The sequence below is a fragment of the Schistocerca gregaria genome, chromosome X (assembly GCF_023897955.1).
Source record: "Schistocerca gregaria isolate iqSchGreg1 chromosome X, iqSchGreg1.2, whole genome shotgun sequence".
In the NCBI taxonomy this organism is placed as follows: domain Eukaryota; kingdom Metazoa; phylum Arthropoda; class Insecta; order Orthoptera; family Acrididae; genus Schistocerca; species Schistocerca gregaria.
This window is the reverse complement of record NC_064931.1, coordinates 816,296,143-816,319,832: the sequence shown is the minus strand read 5'-3', so window position 1 is coordinate 816,319,832 and position 23,690 is coordinate 816,296,143. Positions and strand designations below refer to the sequence as shown.

The following is a 23,690-nucleotide window of genomic DNA, read 5'->3' as shown; positions in this document are numbered from 1 at the left end:
GCCAGATCAGTCAATCATCCAGACTGTTGCCCCTGCAGCTACTGAAAAGGCTGCTGCCCCTCTTCAGGAACCACACGTTTGTCTGGCCTCTCAACAGATACCCCTCCGTTGTGGTTTGCACCTACGGCACGGCCATATGTATCGCTGAGGTACGCTAGCGTCCCCACCAACGGTAAGGTCCGTGGCTCATGGGGGGTTATACAAGGTGAAAATTAATAAAACCGGCAAACTGCAGGGACGAATTCATGTCTGACTGAGTCTGGAAATAGACGGTGTGCGTGCAACGACAATAAATTGTCCCGGAACACAGTGCAGAGCTGCATCGCATCCACGTCACAGCATACGTTCAAAGTGGCCTGCATGGGATGCAGTGAACGCGTTCACACGTCGCATCATGGATTGCCGCACTCTTTCGTAAGTCCATGCCTCTCCCACAATAGCGTTACAGACGTCGTGAACACACTGTTCAAAAGTCTGCACATCACGAACCGGTTAAAGATACACAACGCTTTTCAGATTTCCACAGAGGTAAAAATCCAGGAGTGTAAAGTCCGGTGATCTAGCAGGCCATGCTGTAGGGTCTCCACGTCCTATCCAAGGTCCGGGGAAGATGTTGTTGAGGTGTAGGCAAACTGTAATTCGGAAATGGGGTGATGCTCCGTGATGCAGACACCACGTAACCTGTCGTATTGCTCAAGTCACATTCTCAAGTAACCCAGGCAGAGTACTCCGTAGAATGTACAGATACGTTCCTTCGTCGAGGCATTGTGTAATAATAACCGGTCCAAGTAGGTAGCCGCCACGAATCCCTCCCCACACGCTGATGCCGAACCGTTGCCGATGAGACGCCTCAACCATTCCCCGAGGTTTGTCTGTAGCTCACAAATGACAATAATGCAGACTGATGATGCCAGTTCTGGTAAAAGTTGCTTCGTCGATAAAAAGGACTGAGAGCATATATCCCATCACTGTGATGGTGTGGTGGAAAACCCATCGATAAAATCCGCTGCTGATAATCCTTGCACTCGTTTCGGGTGACAGTGATAGTAGCGGTTGCCATGAAGGATACACATAATCGTACTATGCCTTATATAGCCCGCATCTCGTGGTCGTGCGGTAGCGTTCTCGCTTCCCACACCCGGGTTCCCGGGTTCGATTCCCGGTGGGGGTCAGGGATTTTCTCTGCCTCGTGATGGCTGGGTGTTGTGTGATGTCTCTAGGTTAGTTAGGTTTAAGTAGTTCTAAGTTCCAGGGAACTGATGACCTAAGATGTTAAGTCCCATAGTGCTCAGAGCCATTTGAACCATTTTTTTGCCTTACATAATGTTGGCAGGCCACTTGCCTTGAGTCCTTTAGAACATGGTCTTCCAAATCTGGCCTCCCTACTCGTTCGTCTCTTTCAAAGGGCCCATGATCACAGAAGCTCCCAAAAAGTACTTGAAATGTTTTGTGATGTGGCTGCTGTGTGTGAGAGTACTTGCTTTGGTATACCTTTGCTGCCTGTCCGCTACTATCTGCTTGGTCGTACACAAACACCATCTCGGCTTGTTCCGACATGAATACCGGACCATGTTGTTGCTCACAGTACGCTGCGTCAATCACACAGCCTCCAACACGCAAGTAACATACGGCACGTGGTCAGAGGGACTGTCATTCGCCAGCGCCATCTACTGTGGCAATGATGCATTTCCGGACACATGTTCATAGGATCATTTTTCCTCGATTTCCAATCAGGAATCCGTCCCTGCAATTTGTCGGTTTTGTTAATGTTCACCCTGTATAACCGATGTGATTAAGAGCGTGGGGATGTACCACTACTGAAGCTCTGAGCTGCCTTGCTTTCACCTAACGATGACACTTTCCTGCACACAACGATATGGTGAGCAAACAGTTCGAGTACGTGGCTCACGCAGCCTGACATCGAATTCATATAAAGGGTGTTTCTGCAATGATGATACACTCATTAATGGTGGATTATGGTAAACGCATCAATTTGATATAAGCAAACATGGTTCTGAAAATACTCAGTTGATATTACGTAATAAAACATGTCGTAGAATATGATAACCTGTGAATCTTTGTCTTTACGATGTAATAAATGTGTTCATCACGTACGCATTTCCCAACAATGTACGGCAGGTGAAGTACTGTGTGTAAATTAATACAGGAACGGCAGTTACACCCACGCCATATTTTTCAGTGTTTAAAATAGTGCAATCAACTGGTTTTGTTGACCGCGGATCACCCAACCACTACATAATAGATTCTCAATGTTTTCTGACTCACATAGCGGCTGAATGACATGGCTGTGGGGAACGCCAGTTCGGCGGGAAACTTCGCATCCTATGTAGGAAATCTTGGTTACTTAAGACTTTTTTGCGCAGTTTACCTAACGCATCTTATTGCATATTCTGCTAGTAGCACTCGAAACTAAATCTAATACGAGGCGTGTTTTTTAAGTAACTACCGTTTTGAAATTAAAAAAACGACGTGCTAAGATATCTCAATAATTTTGTTTTTACATGAAAACCTGCACCTTAATCTATTCACTGACGCCATTACAGTCTGAGTCTTCCTTGTTTACGTTGTGCACTAAGTGTTGAAGATGCCTCCGATAATCGTGAGTTCCGCCGACTGTGAAGTACGGGCTGTTATGAGATTTCTTAGTGCTAAAGGCCTAAAAGCGATCGATATTCATCGTGAGATCTGTGTAGTTTACGGAGAAAACATTATGAGTGATGGAATGGTAAGAACGTGGGTGAGATCATTTAAAGATGGCCGCACAAATGAGCATGATGAACAACCGAGTGGGCGTCCTTCTGTCGTTGATGAAATTTTGGTGCAGGAAGTGGACAATATGGTGAGAGAAAACAGACGCTTTACGATTTCCTCCTTGCGGGATGACTTTCCTAATGTTTCTCGTTGTGTTTTGTATGGCACTGTGACCGAACACTTAAATTACCGAAAATTGTGCGCACGTTGGGTACCGAAAATGTTGACGGATGTGCACAGAGCCAAACGTTTAGAAAGTGCAATCACTTTCCTTAAGCGGTACCCCAACGACGGTGATGATTTCTTAAGCCAAATTGCTAAGGGCGATGAAACGCGGATGGCCTACGTCACACCAGAATCAAAGCAACAGTCCATGGAAGTTGAGCAAGGGCATCATTTGCTGCAAGATAATGACCGTCAGTATGTGGCGAATCAGACCAAAGATCCTCCGTACAGTCCCGATCTTGCATCCAGTGACTACCATCTGTTCCTGCACTTGAAGAAACACCTGGGCGTCAGCGTCTTCAAGACGGTGACGAAGTCAAAATAGTGGTGATGCAGTGGTTACCAAGTCAGGCGGCAGACCTCTATGAGGAGGGTATACAAAAACTGGTACAACGTTGCGACAAGTGCCTCAATGTTGACGGAAATTATGTAGAAAAGTAGATTAAGGTACAGGCTTTCATGTAAAAATAAAAGTATTGAGATATCTTAGCACGTCGTTTTTTAACTTCAAAACGATACTTACTTAAAAAAACACGCGTCGTACTTTTAGTATAGCTCCCATCGTCTCCATTTTTATGTCTCGGCTGCATCGAACTGCTTAGACTGTCAGCTTCAATAATGGCAAGAATTTGTCCTTAGTACTTTGCGGACACTAGGATTAACATTGTAATTTGAAATAATTCTCTCCCTAGGCCAATCCCAAAACAGCTGCGATTTTCAATTTTTTTCCGTCGTGAAAACGTCATTTTCAAAATGGCTCTGAGCACTATGGGACTTAACATCTGTGGTCATCAGTCCCCTAGAATTTAGAACTACTTAAACCTAACAAACCTAAGGACATCACACACATCCATGCCCGAGGCAGGATTCGAACCTGCGACCGTAGCAGTCGCGCGGTTCCGGACTGAGCGCCTAGAACCACTAGACCACCGCGGCCGGCAACGCCATTTTCATTTAATGGTAAAACATAACAGATACAATGCGCTAATGTCTAAAAATAATATGTCGGAGAGTATTAATTGAGGCTTCAGTTGTCATCGTTCAGTTTATGTACTTAATCATTAATTCATAATATTTTGCTACTTTTAGTGTTTAGCAGTTAAGAAATGGATGAACATGACCTGAGCAGCTTTCTTAAAATCCGGCACACACAGTTACATCAGTTACTTACCGATAATGACTTTTTAATTACATAAATAGTAGTTATGTGACAGTCTGTCAAGAGCAAGTTCAGCGTCGGATAGACGCAGATTGTATAGTCGCTATTGGTGAATCATCATTTGTAGGTAAGTAACAGTTTCTGTCGATTGGAGCAAATGTATCTTACCGCTAAGAACTCTTTTTCTCTTTTCCTCTTTTCCCGGTGGCTACATGAACAATAATTAATACACAATTCACTGTTTAAATTCTGCGATACAGCCCGACAAATGTTGAGCCTTTGTTGCTCAAGAAATACCCACTTTGCCCATTTTTTGCGGAAGTGAAACAAAGACTAAATGTCTTTTCTCTCGTGAAATAATGAGAACGTTTGAACAAGAAGATAGATTCAGGCTATTTTTTATAATTATATCTTTTTTCATCAGCTACCTCGAAAAGAAGAGAACGATGTTTCCACGGTTCTTCTTCGTTTCGGACCCTGCGCTGCTGGAGATACTTGGGCAAGCTTCGGATTCGCACACCATCCAGAATCACTTGCTGTCTATTTTTGATAACATTCGCTACGTAAAATTCCACGAAATAGAGTACAACAAGATGACAGATATCATTTCTTCGGAAGGAGAATCAATCCAAGTAAGTGCTCAAAACTAGAGGCCTCCTTGTTTTACTTATTCACCTATTCTACTATCTAACTGTGTAAAACCATTCTTAATACAACAAGTGAAATTTGTTCTGTAGTGAAGTAAATACACACTAGGTAGTAAAAAAATTATGCTTTTCTCACTAAACAAATCTTAGTAGATATTTCTGACCAAAAAAAAGTTAAATACCCAGAAGACATGGTCGAATGTGAATGTTGCTTCATACACGTACACACCATGGGCGAGTATGTAAATGAATGGAGTTGCAATTCTCTGTGACAGATAGAACGGCTGCCAGTGTTCATTAGCTTTATTCGTGTTTAGTGTTGCTACAAAAAGGTACGGCCAAACTTTCACTAAACATTCCTCACACACAAAGAAAGAAAATATGTTATGTAGATATGTGTCCGGAAACGCTTACTTTCCATGTTAGAGCTCATTTTATTACTTCTCTTCAAATCACAATAATCATGGAATGAAAACACACAGCAACAGAACGTACCAGCGTTACTTCAAACACTTTGTTACAGGAAATGTTCAAAATGTCCTCCGTTAGCGAGGATACATGCATCCACCCTCGGTCGCAAGGAATCCCTGATGCGCTGATGCAGCCCTGAAAAATGGCGTATTGTGTCACATCCGTCCACAATACGAGCACAAAGAGTCTACATTTGGTACCGGGGTTCAGTAGACAAGAGCTTTCAAATGCCGCCATAAATGAAAGTCAATAGGGTTGAGGTCAGGAGAGCTTGGAGGCCATGGAATTTGTCCGCCTCTACCAATCCATCGGTCACCGAATCTGTTGTTGAGAAGCGTACGAACACTTCGACTGAAATGTGCAGGAGTTCCATCGTGCATGAACCACATGTTGTGTCGTACTTGTAAAGGCACATGTTCTAGCAGCACAGGTAGAGTATCCCGTATGAAATCATGATAACGTGCTCAATTGAGCGTAGGTGGAAGAACATGGGGCCCAATCAAGATATCACCAACAATGCCTGCCCAAACGTTCACAGAAAATCTGTATTGATGACGTGATTGCACAATTGCGTGCGGATTCTCGTCAGCCCACACATGTTGATTGTGAAAATTTACAATTTGATCACGTTGGAAGGAAGCCTCATCCGTAAAGAGAACATTTGCACTGAAATGAGGATTGACACATTGTTGGATGAACCATTCGCAGAAGTGTACCCGTGGAGGCCAATCAGCTGCTGATAGTGCCTGCACACGCTGTACATGGTACGGAAACAACTGGTTCTCCCGTAGCACTCTCTATACAGTGACGTGTTCAACGTTACCTTGTACAGCAGCAACTTCTCTGACGCTGACATTAGGGTTATCGTCAACTGCACGAAGAATTGCCTCGTCCATTGCAGGTGTCCTCGTCGTTCTAGGTCTTCCCCAGTCGCGAGTCATAGGCTGGAATGTTCCGTGCTCCATAAGACGCCGATCAATTGCTTCGAACGTCTTCCTGTCGGGACACCTTCTTTCTGGAAATCTGTCTCGATACAAACGTACCGCGCCACGGCTATTGCCCCGTGCTAATCCATACATCAAATGGGCATTTGCCAACTCCGCATTTGAAAACATTGCACTGACTGCAAAACCAAGTTCGTGATGAACACTAATCTGTTGATGCTACGTACTGACGTGCTTGATTCTAGTACTGTAAAGCAATGTGTCGCATGTCAACACAAGCACCGAAGTCAACATTACCTTCCTTCAATTGGGCCACCTGGCGGTGAATCGAGGAAGTACAGTACACACTGACGAAACTAAAATGAGCTCTAATATGGAAATTGTGCGTTTCCGGACACATGTCCACATAACATCTTTTCTTTATTTGTGTGTGAGGAATTTGTCTGGCTTATCGAATCCTGTAATATCCTGATTTGTTGGGCATTCGTATGTGACACTGGCCCGATGATAGACTGCACGCGAAAGTGAGGTGATATATACTTGTCGTCGAGGTTCCGGTCGAACACATGTGACCACCACAAGGGAGGATAGTTGTCTAGCGCACCAAGCTTCTCGTCTACCTGACGATGACTGCAAATGGAGTGCTACTTCAATTGAGAGAAAACACTGAACGCAACCAGGTGAAGGGTGTCGAAGGAACTATCACAATTTTCGTGATCAGTGACACAATAACAGAAAGAAATAATGAGTTAGAATTCCGGGAAGAGATATTTGAATTCCACATGGCTATCATTACACATTCACTTTTGAATATAAGCCGTTCTGGAGAACCACAAAAGACAAGAGACACTGTCGATAACAAATGCGCCCCCACAGCAACATAGGGACGCATACAAAGTTATGTCGAGACGAGATATAGCTGAAATTTTCCATAACAAATGAACGACATTATGTGTGTGATGATTTCATCCGCCAATGAAAACCACACTGTCAATACGACGCCCCGCACAGCAAATAGGAATTCGTAACAGCTTCCCCAAGGCCGTCCACTGTGTCATGCCGGAACGCTCCCTGTTTCTGACCAAAGGCTAGGTTAGTTTATTAATGGTTCTTGGTAGTCGTGCTGCGTTCTAAGCGTGTAAAATAGGCTTTAAGGCATATTCATTGATGAGTTATATAGACTTTACTGTTAATTTGTTTACTTTATATCTTTTTTTTTAAAAAACTGTTCAAATGTGTGTGAAATCTTATGGGACTTAACTGCTAAGGTCATCAGTCCCTAAGGTTACACACCAAGCTTCTCGTCTACCTGACGATGACTGCAAATGGAGTGCTACTTCAATTGAGAGAAAACACTGAACGCAACCAGGTGAAGGGTGTCGAAGGAACTATCACAATTTTCGTGATCAGGAGGGAGGATTCGAACCTTTGCCAACATCAGCTGCATAGTCCGTGACTGCAACGCCTTAGAGCGTTCGGCTAATCCCGCGCGGCTATGTCTTCTTTATTTTTGTTATTTTCTGCTACTGACATGTTCGTACAACAGATATTTATGCACGAATTCATTGTGTGCAGGCTTACGCAGGGCTCATTGTTCAATTTGATGAAAATGTGAATTGAAGTTGTATTTTTTGACTTATTTTAGTACATTTTTACGTTTTTCTTATTTTTGTTATGTTAGACCAAAAATTTTTAATTTTGAATGTTAATAAAAATGGGTTTTTGAAAGAATATTCGGTTTACTTCATATACCAGGGATGTTCAATAAAGAATGATCATCCTTTTTTATGGCCATAATTTCTCGCGCCAAAATTTAATCCTATGATATTCTGTTAGCTTAATGTGCAACAAACACGCCATAGTAGTTTCATTGTGAGAGCCAGGCAAGGTCAGACATGTTCAGTATCGTCTACTACTACAATGGAGGCAACACTCTAGGAACAATATGCGGCTTTGAAATTCTGCTTTCGTCTCAACAAATCTTCAGTTGAGGCCTACACAATGTTACAGGAGGCCTATGGAGAGTCTGTTCTTCCCTACAGCACAGTTCGAAGGTGGTTTGAAATGTTTAAATAGGGGAGACAATTTCAATGGAAGGTGGACCCGGTGCTACTGTTACTACTCTTACGGAAGAAACCATCGACACTGCTGCTGTCATTGTGAGAGAGGATCGACGAATTACCTTAAAATCACTTTCTGTAAGTCTTAACATTTCATTGGGTGCCACCCACACGTTGGTGACAGAAAAATTACACATGACACATGTTTGTGCGCGATAGGTTCCAAGACTGTTGATTCCCGAACAAAAGGACAGTCACGTGCAGGTTTGCATGCAGTTGAAGTTGATATTAGAGGAAGATCCGGAGTTTCTTTCAAATTTAATCACTGCTGATGAAATTTGGGTACATCATTTGGTCCTGAGCCCAAACAGCAAAGCTCAGTGTGGAAATCTCCTTCATCACCAACCCCCCAAAAAGAAAAAGAGGTGGCTTCTACTGGGAAAGTTATGGTCATCTCATTCTTTGATATTCATGTAATGTTTTATAAGCATATTGGACCTGCACGCACATCAGAGACTGGACAATACTATAGGGATGTCCTGAAAACATTGTATGTCCATATCAGGCGCAAAAGACCACATTTACGTGAAGCAGGCTGGATGCTGCACCATGATATTGCCAATGTTGTTGTTGAATATCTTGCAAAAATCAACGTGAAGTGCATCCCTCACCCTCCCTATAGTCCGTATTTAGCCCCATGTGACTTTTTCTATTCACTAACATGAAGTAACGCCTTCGTGGGAGGCATTCTCAATCATCAGAAGCAGTGGTGAAGACTGCGGAGGCGATTTTGAAGGACCTCTCAAAAAATGGTTTGAAGTATGTATTTCAAGACTGGCAGAAACGCTGGGACAAATGCTTCGCATTCATGGGAGACTACTTTGAGAAGGGCCATGAGGATGAGTTAAGTTATGAGTTAAGTTATGTTTCCACACAAAATTATGATCATTCTTTATTGAACAGTCCTCTTACATTGTTGGTCTGAGTGTTTAGGATTTTATGTTTCTTGCAAAATGAAAAAAAAAAAAGTCCAACTGGTACGTTTACCTCAATATTTATTTCCTGAACCAGTTTTTGGAGACGTGTCAGAAGTTGATCACAATGTGCACATTGCAGCTGGAAAGGGCGGTGCGCGCCGAGGGCAGCGTCGAGACGTGGCTGACATCGCTTTTGCAGACGGCGCAGGCGTCGCTGCACTCCATCATCCGCCAGTCCTACACCAGTATCAACGACCCCAACTTCAACGTGCTCACCTTCCTCGATAAAATGCCCGCTCAGGTTCGTCACCGTGTTTTTTATGTATATTCTTAATCTTAGCGACACACCCATTCCATATACAAGTGCGCTTCACGTACGACATAGCTGCACGCATGCATCTTGCACAATATGAGCACCGGGTAGTAACATTGGGAGTTGTCGTATGACAGCTCTGTGCGTCATTTCTGAGTATAAACTAAGAATGCAATTAAATTATGGTTGGTTCTATTTATACCATGTGCTAAAACTGACGACCATCTGTGGCAACAATAACCCGACACTTTCTGAACACACAGTCTAGAATTTGTCGAATTTCGGCTGCCGAAATTCTTGAAATCACAAACCGAATACTGGATTCTAGCGCTTCGAGCAAAAAGTGCATGGATTTAAATCTGAGCAACGAGGAAGCTAGTCAACTATACAATCATCACCAACATCTCTTAATACTGATAAAGATGCACTGGCGGTGTGTACTCTTGCATTGTCTTGCATTCAATATTCAATAACAGTAGATCGTGTTGCGCTAACTGCGCGCCACGCCCCTGTATTTACATCACACTCTTGATGTAACTGTCTGTCTGGTACCGAGCGACGCGGGTTTCGAATCCGCGCCAGACGGCATGGAATTCAATGACCACTAAAGGTCTCCGCAGCAGTCGTGCCGTAAGCCATGGCTGCCATCACTGTGGAGCACGTGGTCCCAGCGCCCATACCCTGTAGTGTATTTAGGAGGCTGCCTCTCACTCAGTGAGGCAGTCCGGTATTCGCGTTGAGTCGGTTGATATCTCGCTTACAGATATCGTGTTTACGTTGCTTGTGCTTACTTCCCGTTAACGAGTGGACGTTTTTTTGATTTCGTGAGGTTATCTCTTGTGACCCCATTGCTTAATGCTTTGTTGTAGATCTCGGTGTTTTGCTCGGTTTTCTGTCGTCGTGCTTGTCCTTCCATTCCCGTTCGTCCGTCTTGTTTGTTCACAGGCGGTTCCCGTTCGGTCCCGCCACGTTTTCTTTAGCGGCCACCCCGCGACCGTTCCTGTCGTGGTTACAACAGTCTGGGATTCCATATACCTCGACAAATACAGCAATGATTCAGCAGAAAAAAAATGCAGTCTCAAATTCCCCAAAACACCAGACTGCAACTTCCAGTTACTGCACCGATATCGAGCGACAATATCTGAACCTCGATGCACTACTTTTACATTGTAAGGTTTGTTTAAGTTAGTACACACCTTTGCGAGTGTATGGAAATGGCGCACCTGCCTGAAGCGCTAAATGCAACAATAATTTTCTCCGACTACTTTTCAACACAGCTCCTAACTCGTCTAGCTTATTTTAGGAAAAAAATTAGATTTTCTTTACTTTTGTGTCCAATATGAATTCAATTTCTTGAACTTCATTTCCTAACGTATGTATTGTCAGATCATGGATAACTCTGACCCTATCTCATGAAAGGTATCCGGAACTCCTACTAAATGTGGAACTGACCACTAGATGTCACGGGAGGTGGACCACCAGTATAATACGAGACGGGGAGTATTGTGTTGTTCGTAGCGTAGCGGTAACAGCAGAATGGGTCGGTCAGGAACGTTCAGTGACTTTGTACATAGACTAGTCATTGTATGTCAACTAAGTAACAAATCACCAGAAACATTTCAATCCTTGTGAAGCTGCCCAAATTGACTGTTAGCGATGCGATTGTGAAGTAGAAACGCGAAGGAACAACCACAGCTAACCCAAGTCAAGAGGCACCTCATTTACTGAAGGACAGGGACCATCGATCACTGCGGAGGGTGTTTGTAAAAAATCTAATGAAATCAACGGAAGAAATCACGCGTGGTCTCCAAAGTGCTACCACAAAGCACAGTGACTGCAAGTATAGAGTTAAAATGGATGGGGTACATTGGTCGAGCAGCTCCTTTGAAACAACATATTTTGTAGTCATTGCTAAAGGACGCTTTAGGGAGAGTAAAGAGCGCTTCCACTGGACAGTAGATGTATGAAATTGGAATGAATAAATTGGATGAATGAATTTGGAGCGATGGATCACGCTATACCCTGTGGCAATCCAATAGAAGGGATTATGTACGGCGGATGCCTGGGGAACGTTACCATCATGTGCACTGCCAATAGGAAGTACAGAGGAGGTTATGTTACGGTATGGTGTGGTTTTCTTGGTTAGGGTCTGGTTCCATTATTGGGCTTAAGGAAACATTACATGTGGAAGGATATGAACACATCTTACAGCATAGCGTACTGCTTGCAGTAGAGGAACAGTTCGGGGACGATGCTTGTTTGTTTCAGCATTACGCTGCACATTGTCATAAAACAGCGTCTGTGAGGCAATGTTTTGCGGACTATAGAAGTTTTTAAATGGACGGGCGTGCTCAGTGTCTCGACCTGAACATAATGGAACGCCTTTGGGATGAGTTACAACGTTAGCTTCGCTTGAGACCACAGCTTCCAACATCGCTATCTACTCTGGTTTCGGCTCTTGAGGAAGAATGGGCTGCCATTCCTCGATAGACTTTTAGACACCTCGTTGAAAGGGTCCTAAGCATAATTCAAGTCATCATGAAGGAGGAGGGTAGATGCATCTCATAATACACCTCATTGAGAGATTTCCGGATCAGAGAGTGTACACGTGGACATTTTCATATGAAAACAAGCCGACATACCAGACGTGCCACTCTTCTTGCATTTTTCAATAAAATGAACAATCGCTAATCTTTAGTATCTACCACAGTGAAAGGAAACGACGCCGAACAACAAAGGAAAACAAATCTTAAACGCGATAGCACATTAAACGAGTCACAATACAACTGTTGAGCGATACGCCACTAGCCTCTGCCCGAGCCACAGGACGACCGAGAGCACCATGAACTTTTTGGCGTTCGGTACCTACCTTCGAGATATTGCTTCCTACACAAGAGGCAGCACTTGCGTCATACGTGAAACATTTATTATATGTTTGGCAGGTTGGAGTTTCGATGTCATGCAACAAACAATAACGGCAATTTTTCAATCTCTGATCAAAGTAGGATAATTCGTTTATGTATTGTGCTTCTAGCAACACTCTTTGCCTTCAAAGAATGCTACCTTCCGAAGTGATTTGGATTCTGTCTCAACCGTAAGTTTCACTGACACAGACTGGGTGAGATGTTTTCCTCGTAATTGAATAATTGGACCCTATGAGAATAACGGTTATCGGCCATAAAAAGATGAGAGAGTGCGCTAGTACTGGCTTATCGAATAATAAGAGGGCGGAGAGTCCCACCTCTGTACATTCGGATCGTCAACGAGCCGTTTTAGATGACACTGTGGTCCGTACATCCGGCACTGTATGCCACCTGCTGACGACTTTTAGTGTCGATTCTAACATGGCAGTGTATTTGAAATGCTGTCATCTGCCACCCATAGGAATACCGCGTGATTTCAACATTTTATTTCGTGGTTTTGACACCGGCCGGCCGCTGTGACCGAGCGTTTCAGTCCGGAACCGCGCTGCTGCCACTGTCGTCGGTTCGAATCCTGCCTCGGGCATGGATGTGTGGGAAGTCCTTAGGTTAGTTAGGTTTAAGTGGTTCTTATTCTAGTGGACTGATGACCTCAGACGCTCAGAGATATTTGAACCATTTTTTGAACATGCAACGTAGAGACGTCAAAAGAAGGTTGAAGTGTGGGTCAGTGGGGGTATGACGATCTTCCAGCGTGTGACACGACCACGGTGGCATTGGGCAAAATTTTGGTGAAATCATTAACCCACCTTGCAGCGCGTGGACTTCCGGGTTGTATCGACACCTTGCTGTTTGATGCGTCGCTTTCCGAAGGTGACGTCGCTGAGCGAAACGCTTTCACGTCATTACAGAGGAAGGTTGTAGGCAACTTTGATCCAAACTACGAACTTATCCGTCGCAGTGGGAGAGGATTACTGAATTTAGCAAAAGTGGCCCTTTAATTCTTTTGCACAGTGTATATTCCCATTGGCTAGCAATCCCACAGAAACCAATCAGTCACGTATCTAAGCTATGAGAGCGAACATTAATACTAAAACTATCGAATCTAGTTGTTACAGCACCTGAACATCGCACCACTTTTCTAGCTGATACATTTACCTGAGTGGCATGCTCCATTACGTTTTCCTTAATGACAGATAGTACTTCAAGCCGTGACAGACACATCACACGTGCCCCCACCCCTTCATTCAAAGGGGGATTCATGTCAACTACAATTATATTTTTATCTTAAGAAAGAAAGACACAGTCTTAATGTCCTCGATCTGTAAATATCTTGAGGGCAATCTGGTTGCTTATTTACATATATAAACTGTAGTGTCACCGCCAAACACCACACTTGCTAGGTGGTAGCCTTTAAATCGGCCGCGGTCCGTTAGTATACGTCGGACCCGCGTGTCGACACTATCAGCGATTGCAGACCGAGCGCCGCCACACGGCAGGTCTAGGCTAGAGAGACTCCCTAGCATTCGCCCCAGTTGTACAGCCGACTCTGCTAGCGATGGCTCACTGACTACTTACGCTCTCATTTGCAGAGACGACAGTTAAGCATAGCCTTCAGCTACGTCATTTGCTACGACCTATCAAGGAGCCATATTCAGTTACTGCAACTAATTACTTAAAGACTGTATTCTGAACAAATAATATTGTGGATCATGTACCGTCAAGAGCGACGTTCATCATTAATGGATTAAAGTTAAGTATCAAACTAATTCCGTCCGCCTTCTGAATTCTAATTCCTTGTCATGTTCCAGACCTCACGTCAGTATAGTTCTTCCCTCCTCACGCCAGCCTGCGTGAGCTAAAACGCGTGCATTTCGGCCTCCTCTAGTAACACCGCGTTGGCACTTCTGCCAACACAACATAAACGGCTGATTTAGAGATACATACTTAACAGTGTGAGGCAAACCTTTTCACCTCAATGCTGAGGCCACCATAAGCTTCTTCGAGCCACCCTGATCCACAACCATTCAGCAGTTGTCAACGGCATCTAGAGACTGATCAGAGCTGCACAGAAGTTAAGTACATCTCACTCTATAGTGTGAAAGAGAGGATCAACAGAATTGAGACAGATGACCTGTGGACCACACATACGCCAACATTGCTGCGTAGTCATCTTCATATTGCTACAGTACAATATAGTAAAGGGTATAAATCAGAAAATTTTATTAAAACTCATTCAAATTTCCACAGCCAACTAAGTTATGTCAGTGACAGAGGTGAAAGCAGAAGGTGAGCCAGTATGTCGCCAGAGTGTCAGGTCATCAACAGAAAAGTAACTGAGACAGGAAAAAAAGGAGCCGAGGCAAGCATATTCGTTAGCTTGTAAGACATGTAGCAGGAAACTCTCTCTTTCACAGGAGAACATAGTGATAAAGGGACACAGCAGTTAAGAGACTGTAAGTGAATGCAGCGGAATAAGGACACTTATCGTCGTTACGAAACGAGCTTTGTGTCACAGCCGCACCCCAGCTCACTTTAAATACTCCAGCTCTGCAGCTCTCATCATGAGTTCATCATTGGGATCGATGGCATTCACAGTAATAGCACTCGATTCCATGATTACGATACCATAGTAAATCTATGTCCTAGATGCCCCAGCACATTCTGTGAACTACCCAAATATGTACTCAAGATGATGCCCTCCACCTGATGAACTTCAGGCTGTTTGCCACCTGCTATCTACTGACGAAGAAACTGAATGTCTTCCAACAACACCACATCACAGGGTGGTCTCTGAACTGAACTTCAGTGCAGAAGCTAGCAGCAGGGCCTTTGGTGGTCCATGTTCCTTTTCAACATGCAGGCACCTCCGGGTGCTGAAACTTACCATGGATGGGGAAGACATCAACCGACTACACTACTACTGACACCAGGTAAATTGAGGCTGGGTTTTCAAGGGTCATCATAGAATTTTGGACTGAGAACACTCCAGGAGGCAGCCTGAGACCACCTCGCACTGGGAAATGGCCACACCTGCTCAATCGCTAGAGGAGTGCACTCCAACGTTGTCATCAGAGGATTTGTGTTCGAGTCCAGTGCCTGGAATTCGGAAGTGGTCAACATGTATGACGTTCATACATCGCAGCAATAACTGCAATGCAGTAAGCACAACAGACATCATTCTCTTTCTTTGGTTGTGATGTGACAGAGTTTAGGCATATTGACTGGTGTGCTACGTATCTTTTGTGAAACCAACGGAACCTGCTTATTTATCAGAATTCAGAAGAAATTATAAAGAGACATATTTGCTACACGTAGGATGTGCTACTTGTAATTTATCAGGTCATAGTGAACCATGCACTAAGTGCGTACCAGTGACTTGTATTTGTAGACAGCATGTTCATGCAGTACACGACTGTAATGAGAGTCGCTGGGTGATGATCAGGCAAAAGAAGTAATTGAGTCTAGTTTCGTACATTATAAATTGTATTTTTCTTGTTTGGTATATGTTGCTCTGTTGGAAGCACTGTTTTAAGTGTAAATATAACATAGTAGTAAATTGCACAAAAATTCTAGACATAAGGTCACCTAACACTAGTGATACTACAGCCGCTGTAACGGAGCAAGTGTCACAACCATTAGAGGGAAAAGCGTCAACAAAAGGTACGCCATGATGAATTAATGGTTCAATTAGAGTCTTTTAGGGACGAGACAGAGCCACAGTTGGGTTCGCGTGAATTCAAGTCGCCAGCAGCAATGTCCGACATTTCGGTAGATTCTTTAGTAGCTAACCTAATCACACCCTTCTCTTTCAGAACTACAGACGACATAATGGTATTCGTTAGTAATGTATTAGCTGCAGCCGGAATGAGTAATTGATCGGATGAAACTACTCTGCGAATGGGCAGTTTACGCCTTTTGGGTTAAGCCAAGACGTGTGTAATGTATCACGAAACGCTGAGCAAGGCAAATACATTTGAAAAATTAGAGGAAGGTTTATGTCAGAGGTACCGTAAGCAGAAGAGTGCTAGGTTTTTAGAGAAAAGTCAAGTGGGTTGACGCAGAAGGCAAATGAAAATGTAGAGACTTTTTCGGACAAAATACGTAAGGTAAATGAGCAAAAGTATGAGTTGACTGGGAATCCAGAAGCAGATCTCGTCATACTCAGGAAGGAAGAAAACAGAGCTCTCGATGTGTTTTTGCGAGGAATTCCTGCGGAGTTTTCGCGAAGAGCACGAATGGAAAATCCAGAGTATTTGGCTACAGCACTATGTGTTGCCACACACTTGCAGGAAACAGATATGGCTTCACGAGTACCCAGTGCTAAACGAATTTTTCTTCTAAAAAGAATTGTTATCGTTGTGGGAAGAATGAGCATTTGGAAGCACAGTGCAAACAACTGCAAAATTACTGATGTAGGCGTTTCGATGATAAGGCGAACGAAGGTGGGAAAAGAAAGCAGAGTAACGGAAACAAGCACCGGAAAACGTTAAAAATAAACTATGTCGTTTTGTTCATCTGAAGACATTCCCAGTGGATCAGAGTACTGCAGACACTATTGTAAAAACGGATTGTTGTTTGATGGGCTTTGTAAATGGCGAAGAATGTACATTTTTAGTTGATGCGGTTGCACATGTATCTGTGATTAGTCTAGAGTTCGTGGGTAGGTGAAGACTAAGGACTCCAAGGTAGAGAATCCTTGAAATCGGAACAGCGATTTGGTATCGCTGGGGGCAACACATCTCTATTTAAGGATTGGAACTACCGAATTTGGTGAGGATGGAAGTGTTGCCAATTGTGGGAGAATGGTATTCCGCAATTCTCGGACTTGATTTCCTGGATAGGCTTCATAGGCATCATGCAAATATTAGTCTTGCACACTGCACAGTTTAACTTGGCGAGACCTTGTTTCCGACTAGTCCAGCAGCTGTAAATGTTTCAATGTCGCATCGTACACCGATTGCTAAGGTGTTACCAAGTGAAAGGTGTACACGTACATTAAACAAAACTGTGCACGACAGAGTAAATGTTGGTTTAGGGTCGTTGGTTTGGGTATCCGTAGATGCCGATGTACCACAGCACAGACTATGTGTGGTTGAGCCAATGGAAAACAGTGAAGCATTACATGAAATGCATTGTTTTATACGAAGAATTGTTGCCTGTGAAACATCGTTAATGGAGAGCTGCTGATTCCAGTAAGATGATGTGAGCCTCCCGAAAGAATTAATCATAGCGATACTCTAGATACTCAAAGAAGAGGATATCGATGGATGATGAACTGACAGTAGCATCAAACAGACCGTCACTTCGTCTGTACTACGTGCCAATGTTCTTCACTCGAAAGACAATAAAAAGGAAGCCATGGAAACTTTGCTGTTACGATATTCAGATTTATTCAGCTCAGATGGTCCATGCCAGCAACTGCTATCACACAACACCGCATTCCAACAGGTGATAATCCAACAGTCTATAGGAAACCATACAGAATAGCGAAACACCTATGGGCACTAGTAGGAAAATTCACAGATCAACAATTATGTGAGGATATTATCGAGCATAGCGGTAGCCTTGGTCAGCAAATATTATTATTGTGTCATCCGAAGACCAGTATCAGTTGCAAAGCGATTTAGAAAAGATTGCTGTATGGTGTGTCAGGTGGCAGTTGACGCTAAATAACGAAAAGTGTGAGATGATCCACATGAGTTCCAAAAGACATCCGTTGGAATTCGATTACTCGATAAATAGTACAGTTCTCAAGGCTGTCAATTCAACTAAGTACCTGGGTGTTAAAATTACGAACAACTTCAGTTGGTAGGACCACATAGATAATATTGTCGGGAAGGCGAGCCAAAGGTTGCGTTTCATTGGCAGGACACTTAGAAGATGCAACAAGTCCACTAAAGAGACAGCTTACACTACACTCGTTCGTCCTCTGTTAGAATATTGCTGCGCGGTGTGGGATCCTTACCAGGTGGGATTGACGGAGGACATCGAAAGGGTGCAAAAAAGGGCACATCGTTTTGTATTATCGCGTTATAGGGGAGAGACTGTGGCAGATATGATACACGAGTTGGGATGGAAGTCATTACAGCATAGACGTTTTTCGTCGCGGCGAGACCTTTTTACGAAATTTCAGTCACCAACTTTTCTCTTCCGAATGCGAAAATGTTTTGTTGAGCCCAACCTACATAGGTAGGAATGATCATCAAAATAAAATAAGAGAAATCAGAGCTCGAAAAGAAAGGTTTAGGTGTTCGTTTTTCCCGCTCGCTGTTCGGGAGTGGAATAGTAGAGAGATAGTATGATTGTGGTTCGATGAACCCTCTGCCAAGCACTTAAATGTGAATTGCAGAGTAGTCATGTAGACTGATACTAGACTGAAAAAGTTAGCTGATGACACTTGAAAATATCGAATCTGTTGCGACTACCTTTACCTGGATGCATGAACCACGACAGATTCATAACTGATCCGCAATATCACAGATACATTGGATAACCAAGGATGATGTAAATGTTTTTCAACGATTGATCTTAGAAGTGGTTATCACCAACTGGAAGTGTCTCCCAAAGACAGACCCAAAACAACTTTTTTTTCAGAATCTTCATGTCATTACCCATATTGAAGAACGTGGTTTGGATTAAAAAATGTTCTGGCTACATTCCAACGCCTGTTAGGTGGGTTACTTCTTGGATTAAAACCAAGACTCTGTATAAAATATCTTGACGATATAAGCGACTATTCGAGAACTATAGATCGTGAGAATGGAAGTATTGCATCAAGCACACGATCATGTCTTATCAGGTCATGGACGGAAAAGAATAACGAACAGACGTGTAGCTGAAAGATTTTGGTGGAAAACGCGGCGCAATGATGTAGAACGATATGTAAGAAACTGCAACCCGTGTGCACAAAGAGAGGATTGAAGTCATCGGAAAATTCAGTTTCAGAGACTACCGGAAGCAGACAAACTGTTTTCTCTACTAGGACTGGATGTTTTTGGACCTTTTCATAGAACACAGGTGGGTTCTAAGTATGTTCTTAAGATGTTAGACAATTTTTCACGATATTTAATTGTGGTAGATATCCCAGATAAGATGGCAAGATTGGCAGCACAAGCAATGGTAAACAACTGGTTATTGAATTGTACCATAAATCATTATCATGGACCAGAGAACTAACTTCATATCTAAACTAATGAAACTGTCACTTATTGTAAACTAAGACTTTGTATACCAGTCTGTTCCCTCTTCAAACGAATTATTTTTGTGTCCATGATGGTGAGTGGATATCCAGGGTGTCTTCCTTCTATTTCACATTTAGTTACATTAATTAACAAGACACTGTCCCGCAATTTTAGTTTCATTATCACAGGTAGTTTACCGTTTTTATAGTAAGTGATAATTACTATTTTGGGCGTAGATATGGAGAAGATCCAGTGTTCTCCAATTTCTTTGAATTTTTCGTGAGGAACTAAAACTTTTTTCTCACAACTTATTGCTTCCATTTTCCCTAAGAACAATTGCATTTCATATGACTGGTTGTTCATTAGTATCACCTTCTTTGGAAAAAAACATCACAACTTCTCTCATACAGTATTTTAAACCTGTTACAGACATAATGGCATGAGCATCTCTCCGACTAAAAACTAATAATATTTCGTGAGTTTGTATCTGTACCCATTTCTCAATTTTCTTTATTACCCGCTATTCCAAACACAGGTTTTAACAGTTTCTCTCCTGCATCTAACGAACCTTGTTTCTTATGAATTAGCGTTTGTGGTACTATTTCTGTTAATTGTTGCAACTCAGTCCTCAATTTCTCGTATGAGAGTTTTAATTCCTGAGACAAAAGTAATTATTGTAGATCACCTTCCTTCTCTTCTACAAGTATAAAAATACAGTACATGACAAGTAAAGAAAATGAAGACTAACCTAAGCACTAACAAATACCATATCTGCATTTATATTAAATTTACAATATTTTCCGGACCTAAGTGCATGGGATGCATTTCTCCAATGTTCCTTGTTCCTTGACAATTCTCATTTTTTTCGCAATGGCTGAAGGAATCTGTGGGAATGCATCAATCTCGCTTTTAAGCAGTCTAACTCTACTTACATGGACAATAGAAGTTCTACGTAATTTTGCATTGACTAGTGAAGTCATTTCGGTATCTTGGTAAGGTCCATAACATTTCGTTAAAAACTTTTTCATTTTGCCTTTTCGGTATACAGATTAGCAAGAAATACCCAAAGTCTATTTCTGTATTGCAGCAGTTCACTCGTGACTGTCTGAATACGTTCTTGATTCTCTAAAGCTTTGTGTTGGCGCGTTTTGCCCTCTGCCAAATTTCCCTCAATTTGCTCGCAAAATTTTTCACTGGTTTGCCCCGTCGATCCAGTTTAGATTGAAATGTATCATAAGATGACGCCATTTTACGCCCATATATTACCTCGTACGGCAATAGTTGTCCTCGTTCCTGTTCAACACCCAGGCGACTCCTGGTGCTGAAACCTACCAGGGGTAGGGAGGAGATCAACCGACCACACGACCACCGTCACCAGGTACATCGCAGATGAGTAATCCACGATCATCGTAGAATTCTGAATGGGATCAAGGACAGTCCAGCAGCCAGCCCTTCACTGGGCAACAGCCGCGTCTGGCGTCGGAAATCAGCCGTAACACCAGGGTCGCTAAACCTCGCCGGGGCATACGATCACTGAGCTGACTCGACAGACGTCAGCTAGACTCCAGCATACTGCTGAATGCAGGTGCAGAGGAGCGACGACTTGTAAACAACGAGAATAAATGACTGAACTGTAATTACATTTTACTTTACCGCTTCATAGGTTCGCAACAGCTATTCTGACTTCACGCAGAGGTGTCTCCACTCGGCCCTTTGTAATATCATTCTGACACAGTTCCGGATCTCCGGGATACTCCTGTGTATTGATGAATGTACAGGCCACATGCGGGCTACTATTGCCGGAGAGACGCATGCAAATGATCAGAGTTGGGGGCGAGCTGCTTATATTGTAGCGTAATCAGAAATGCACCACTGCTATCAAATTTGTACATCTTGTGGTATCCGACATTTTCTGAGGTGAGTGTGAACTACGTGCTTCTTCGAGCCATATTGTCAGCTATGAATTGTGTGTGCTGAGAAACAGATCGTCTAAAGACAGCGTTGATTTAGTTGTAATTTTCATCTAACTTTTTATGTATGTAGCGAAGAGAGTTATTTTTATAAGTGTTAACACAATGTTTTATATATGAGTGAATATACATGAAATAACCATATTTTTCAGTCAGTCACGAATGTATATTCGTTTTGGTTAGTTTGTAGGAAATTAACAAAGAGAAAATGGTTGCTGCTGCTGTTAATTAAGCGTTTGAAGGCACTAAACATCTAAGGACACCAATCTCTTAGTCACGCCCCCCCCCCCCCCCGCCCCCCCCCCCCTGCACGGTAGAGTTAATGTTACGTGGAAGTGCGAGAAAGTGTTCTAAATGTTGCGTAACACGAATCTCAGGAGGAACGTGGGCACCAGCCCGGTACCCGGTATTCATTCATCTGGAAATATGTGGGAAACCGCCGCCTAAAAATCATAGAGGTCAGGTTCGCCCCTCCGAGTCGTTGAAAAGGCACGCTAACCCGCACGTCTACCGGGGAAAGTGGAGGGGGGAGTGAGAAAAGAGAGATGTTACCTATGTAGTACCACTCTAAAGTTTTTGATATTGTTCTAGTACAATTTAAGAAATTTTCTCATTTAAAAAAGGCAAAATGCGTTTAGCATTGTCAGTGCCACACAATATTTATAAAGGATGAATTAAAGTTTATAATGTGTTCTTTGCCTTATGTTATTATTTAAATAATTATTTGATGTCACAATATGACAACAGATTGGCGTTAAGGAAAGTGGAGCACAGATTAATAGCGTTTAGCTCTAACAATGTAACTATTTGGGAATCATGGGTTATTTGAAAGTGCACGCATATGAAATGGGCCTAAACCAAGACGTATGCTGACAATATAGAAATTCTAACGGGGATGTAAAAATCCTTGGCCGCCGTGAAATGTTTCCTAACGAAGCTTTAAACACATTGCAAGAGCATATTATTACATCTGAAGACATGATGTTCGGTTTATGTTTGTCGGACGTAAAACAGTTGTCTTCCACATTCCCGAACAAAACGTATTGCTACATCATTTCAGTTCAGAAGGATACTGTTGTGGTTGGCAGGAGAGCCAATCGTGTTCGTAAAGGAGGCCAAAATGCACGCGTTTTAGCTCATGCAGGCTGGCGTGAGGTCTGGAACATGGCAAGGGAATTAGAATTGAGAAAAACGGACGTAGCTGGTGGAATACTTAACTTTAATCCATTAATGGAGAACGTCGCTGTTTAGGGTACATGATTCACAATATCAATAGTACGGATACTAGCGCCTTGCTAGGTCGTAGCAAATAACGTAGCTGAAGGCTATGCTAACTATCGTCTCGGCAAATGGGAGCGTAGAACTCAGTGAACCATCGCTAGCAAAGTCGGCTGTACAACTGGGGCGAGTGCTAGGAAGTCTCTCTAGACCTGCCGTGTGGCGGCGTTCGGTCTGCAATCATTGATAGTGGCGACACGCGGGTCCGACGTATACTACCGGACTGCGGCCGATTTAAAGGCTGCCACCTAGCAAGTGTGGTGTCTGGCGGTGACACCACACATCCGTGGTAAATAAAAACTGGGCTAAGGGTGTCCATCCAAGAAATATCACCAAATCCACCGGAAATAATGTATACTCCAAGCAAAGCTTCAAGGCGTAGCCAAGGAGCTGTGAGCTGAGGAGTGGCCTACACAAAAAAAAATTAATCCGAACAAAGGAGAAGAAATCTAGAACTACAGCTTCACCTGTGAAAAGGAGGTGCTTTGGAGAGTCGGAGTGGAAACAACCACAGAAACAGATTGGTAAGGCAGAGGAATGACACTGCTAGTTGTGTCAGGAAGATCGAATGGAGAAAAGCTGATCAGACGCGTGAAATTAAAAATATTTATGTGAAGTAAGCAGAGGTGGGGAAAGGAGTGAAAAAGTTGTATTGTCCTGCATGCAAATAGTGAAGCAAGAATTAAAGTATGGAACACTTCCTCAAGTAAGACTAACACATATTTCTCCAAGTTCAAGGACATAATTTATACGGATGGTACAATTTATG

The 23,690-nt window shown here is 43.0% G+C and overlaps 1 protein-coding gene across 1 annotated transcript in view; it reads left to right on the top strand.

The window, feature by feature from the left end:
- LOC126298335 (dynein axonemal heavy chain 5) overlaps window positions 1-23,690 on the top strand; it is a gene marked incomplete at its 5' end in the record, with an annotated part of 791,472 nt that overhangs the window by 385,807 nt on the left and 381,975 nt on the right. Inside the window, 2 exons of the mRNA XM_049989632.1 lie at window positions 4,581-4,788; window positions 9,395-9,556. Of these exons, the coding sequence (XP_049845589.1) occupies window positions 4,581-4,788; window positions 9,395-9,556 (370 nt within the window). The remainder of the gene's footprint in view (window positions 1-4,580; window positions 4,789-9,394; window positions 9,557-23,690) is intronic.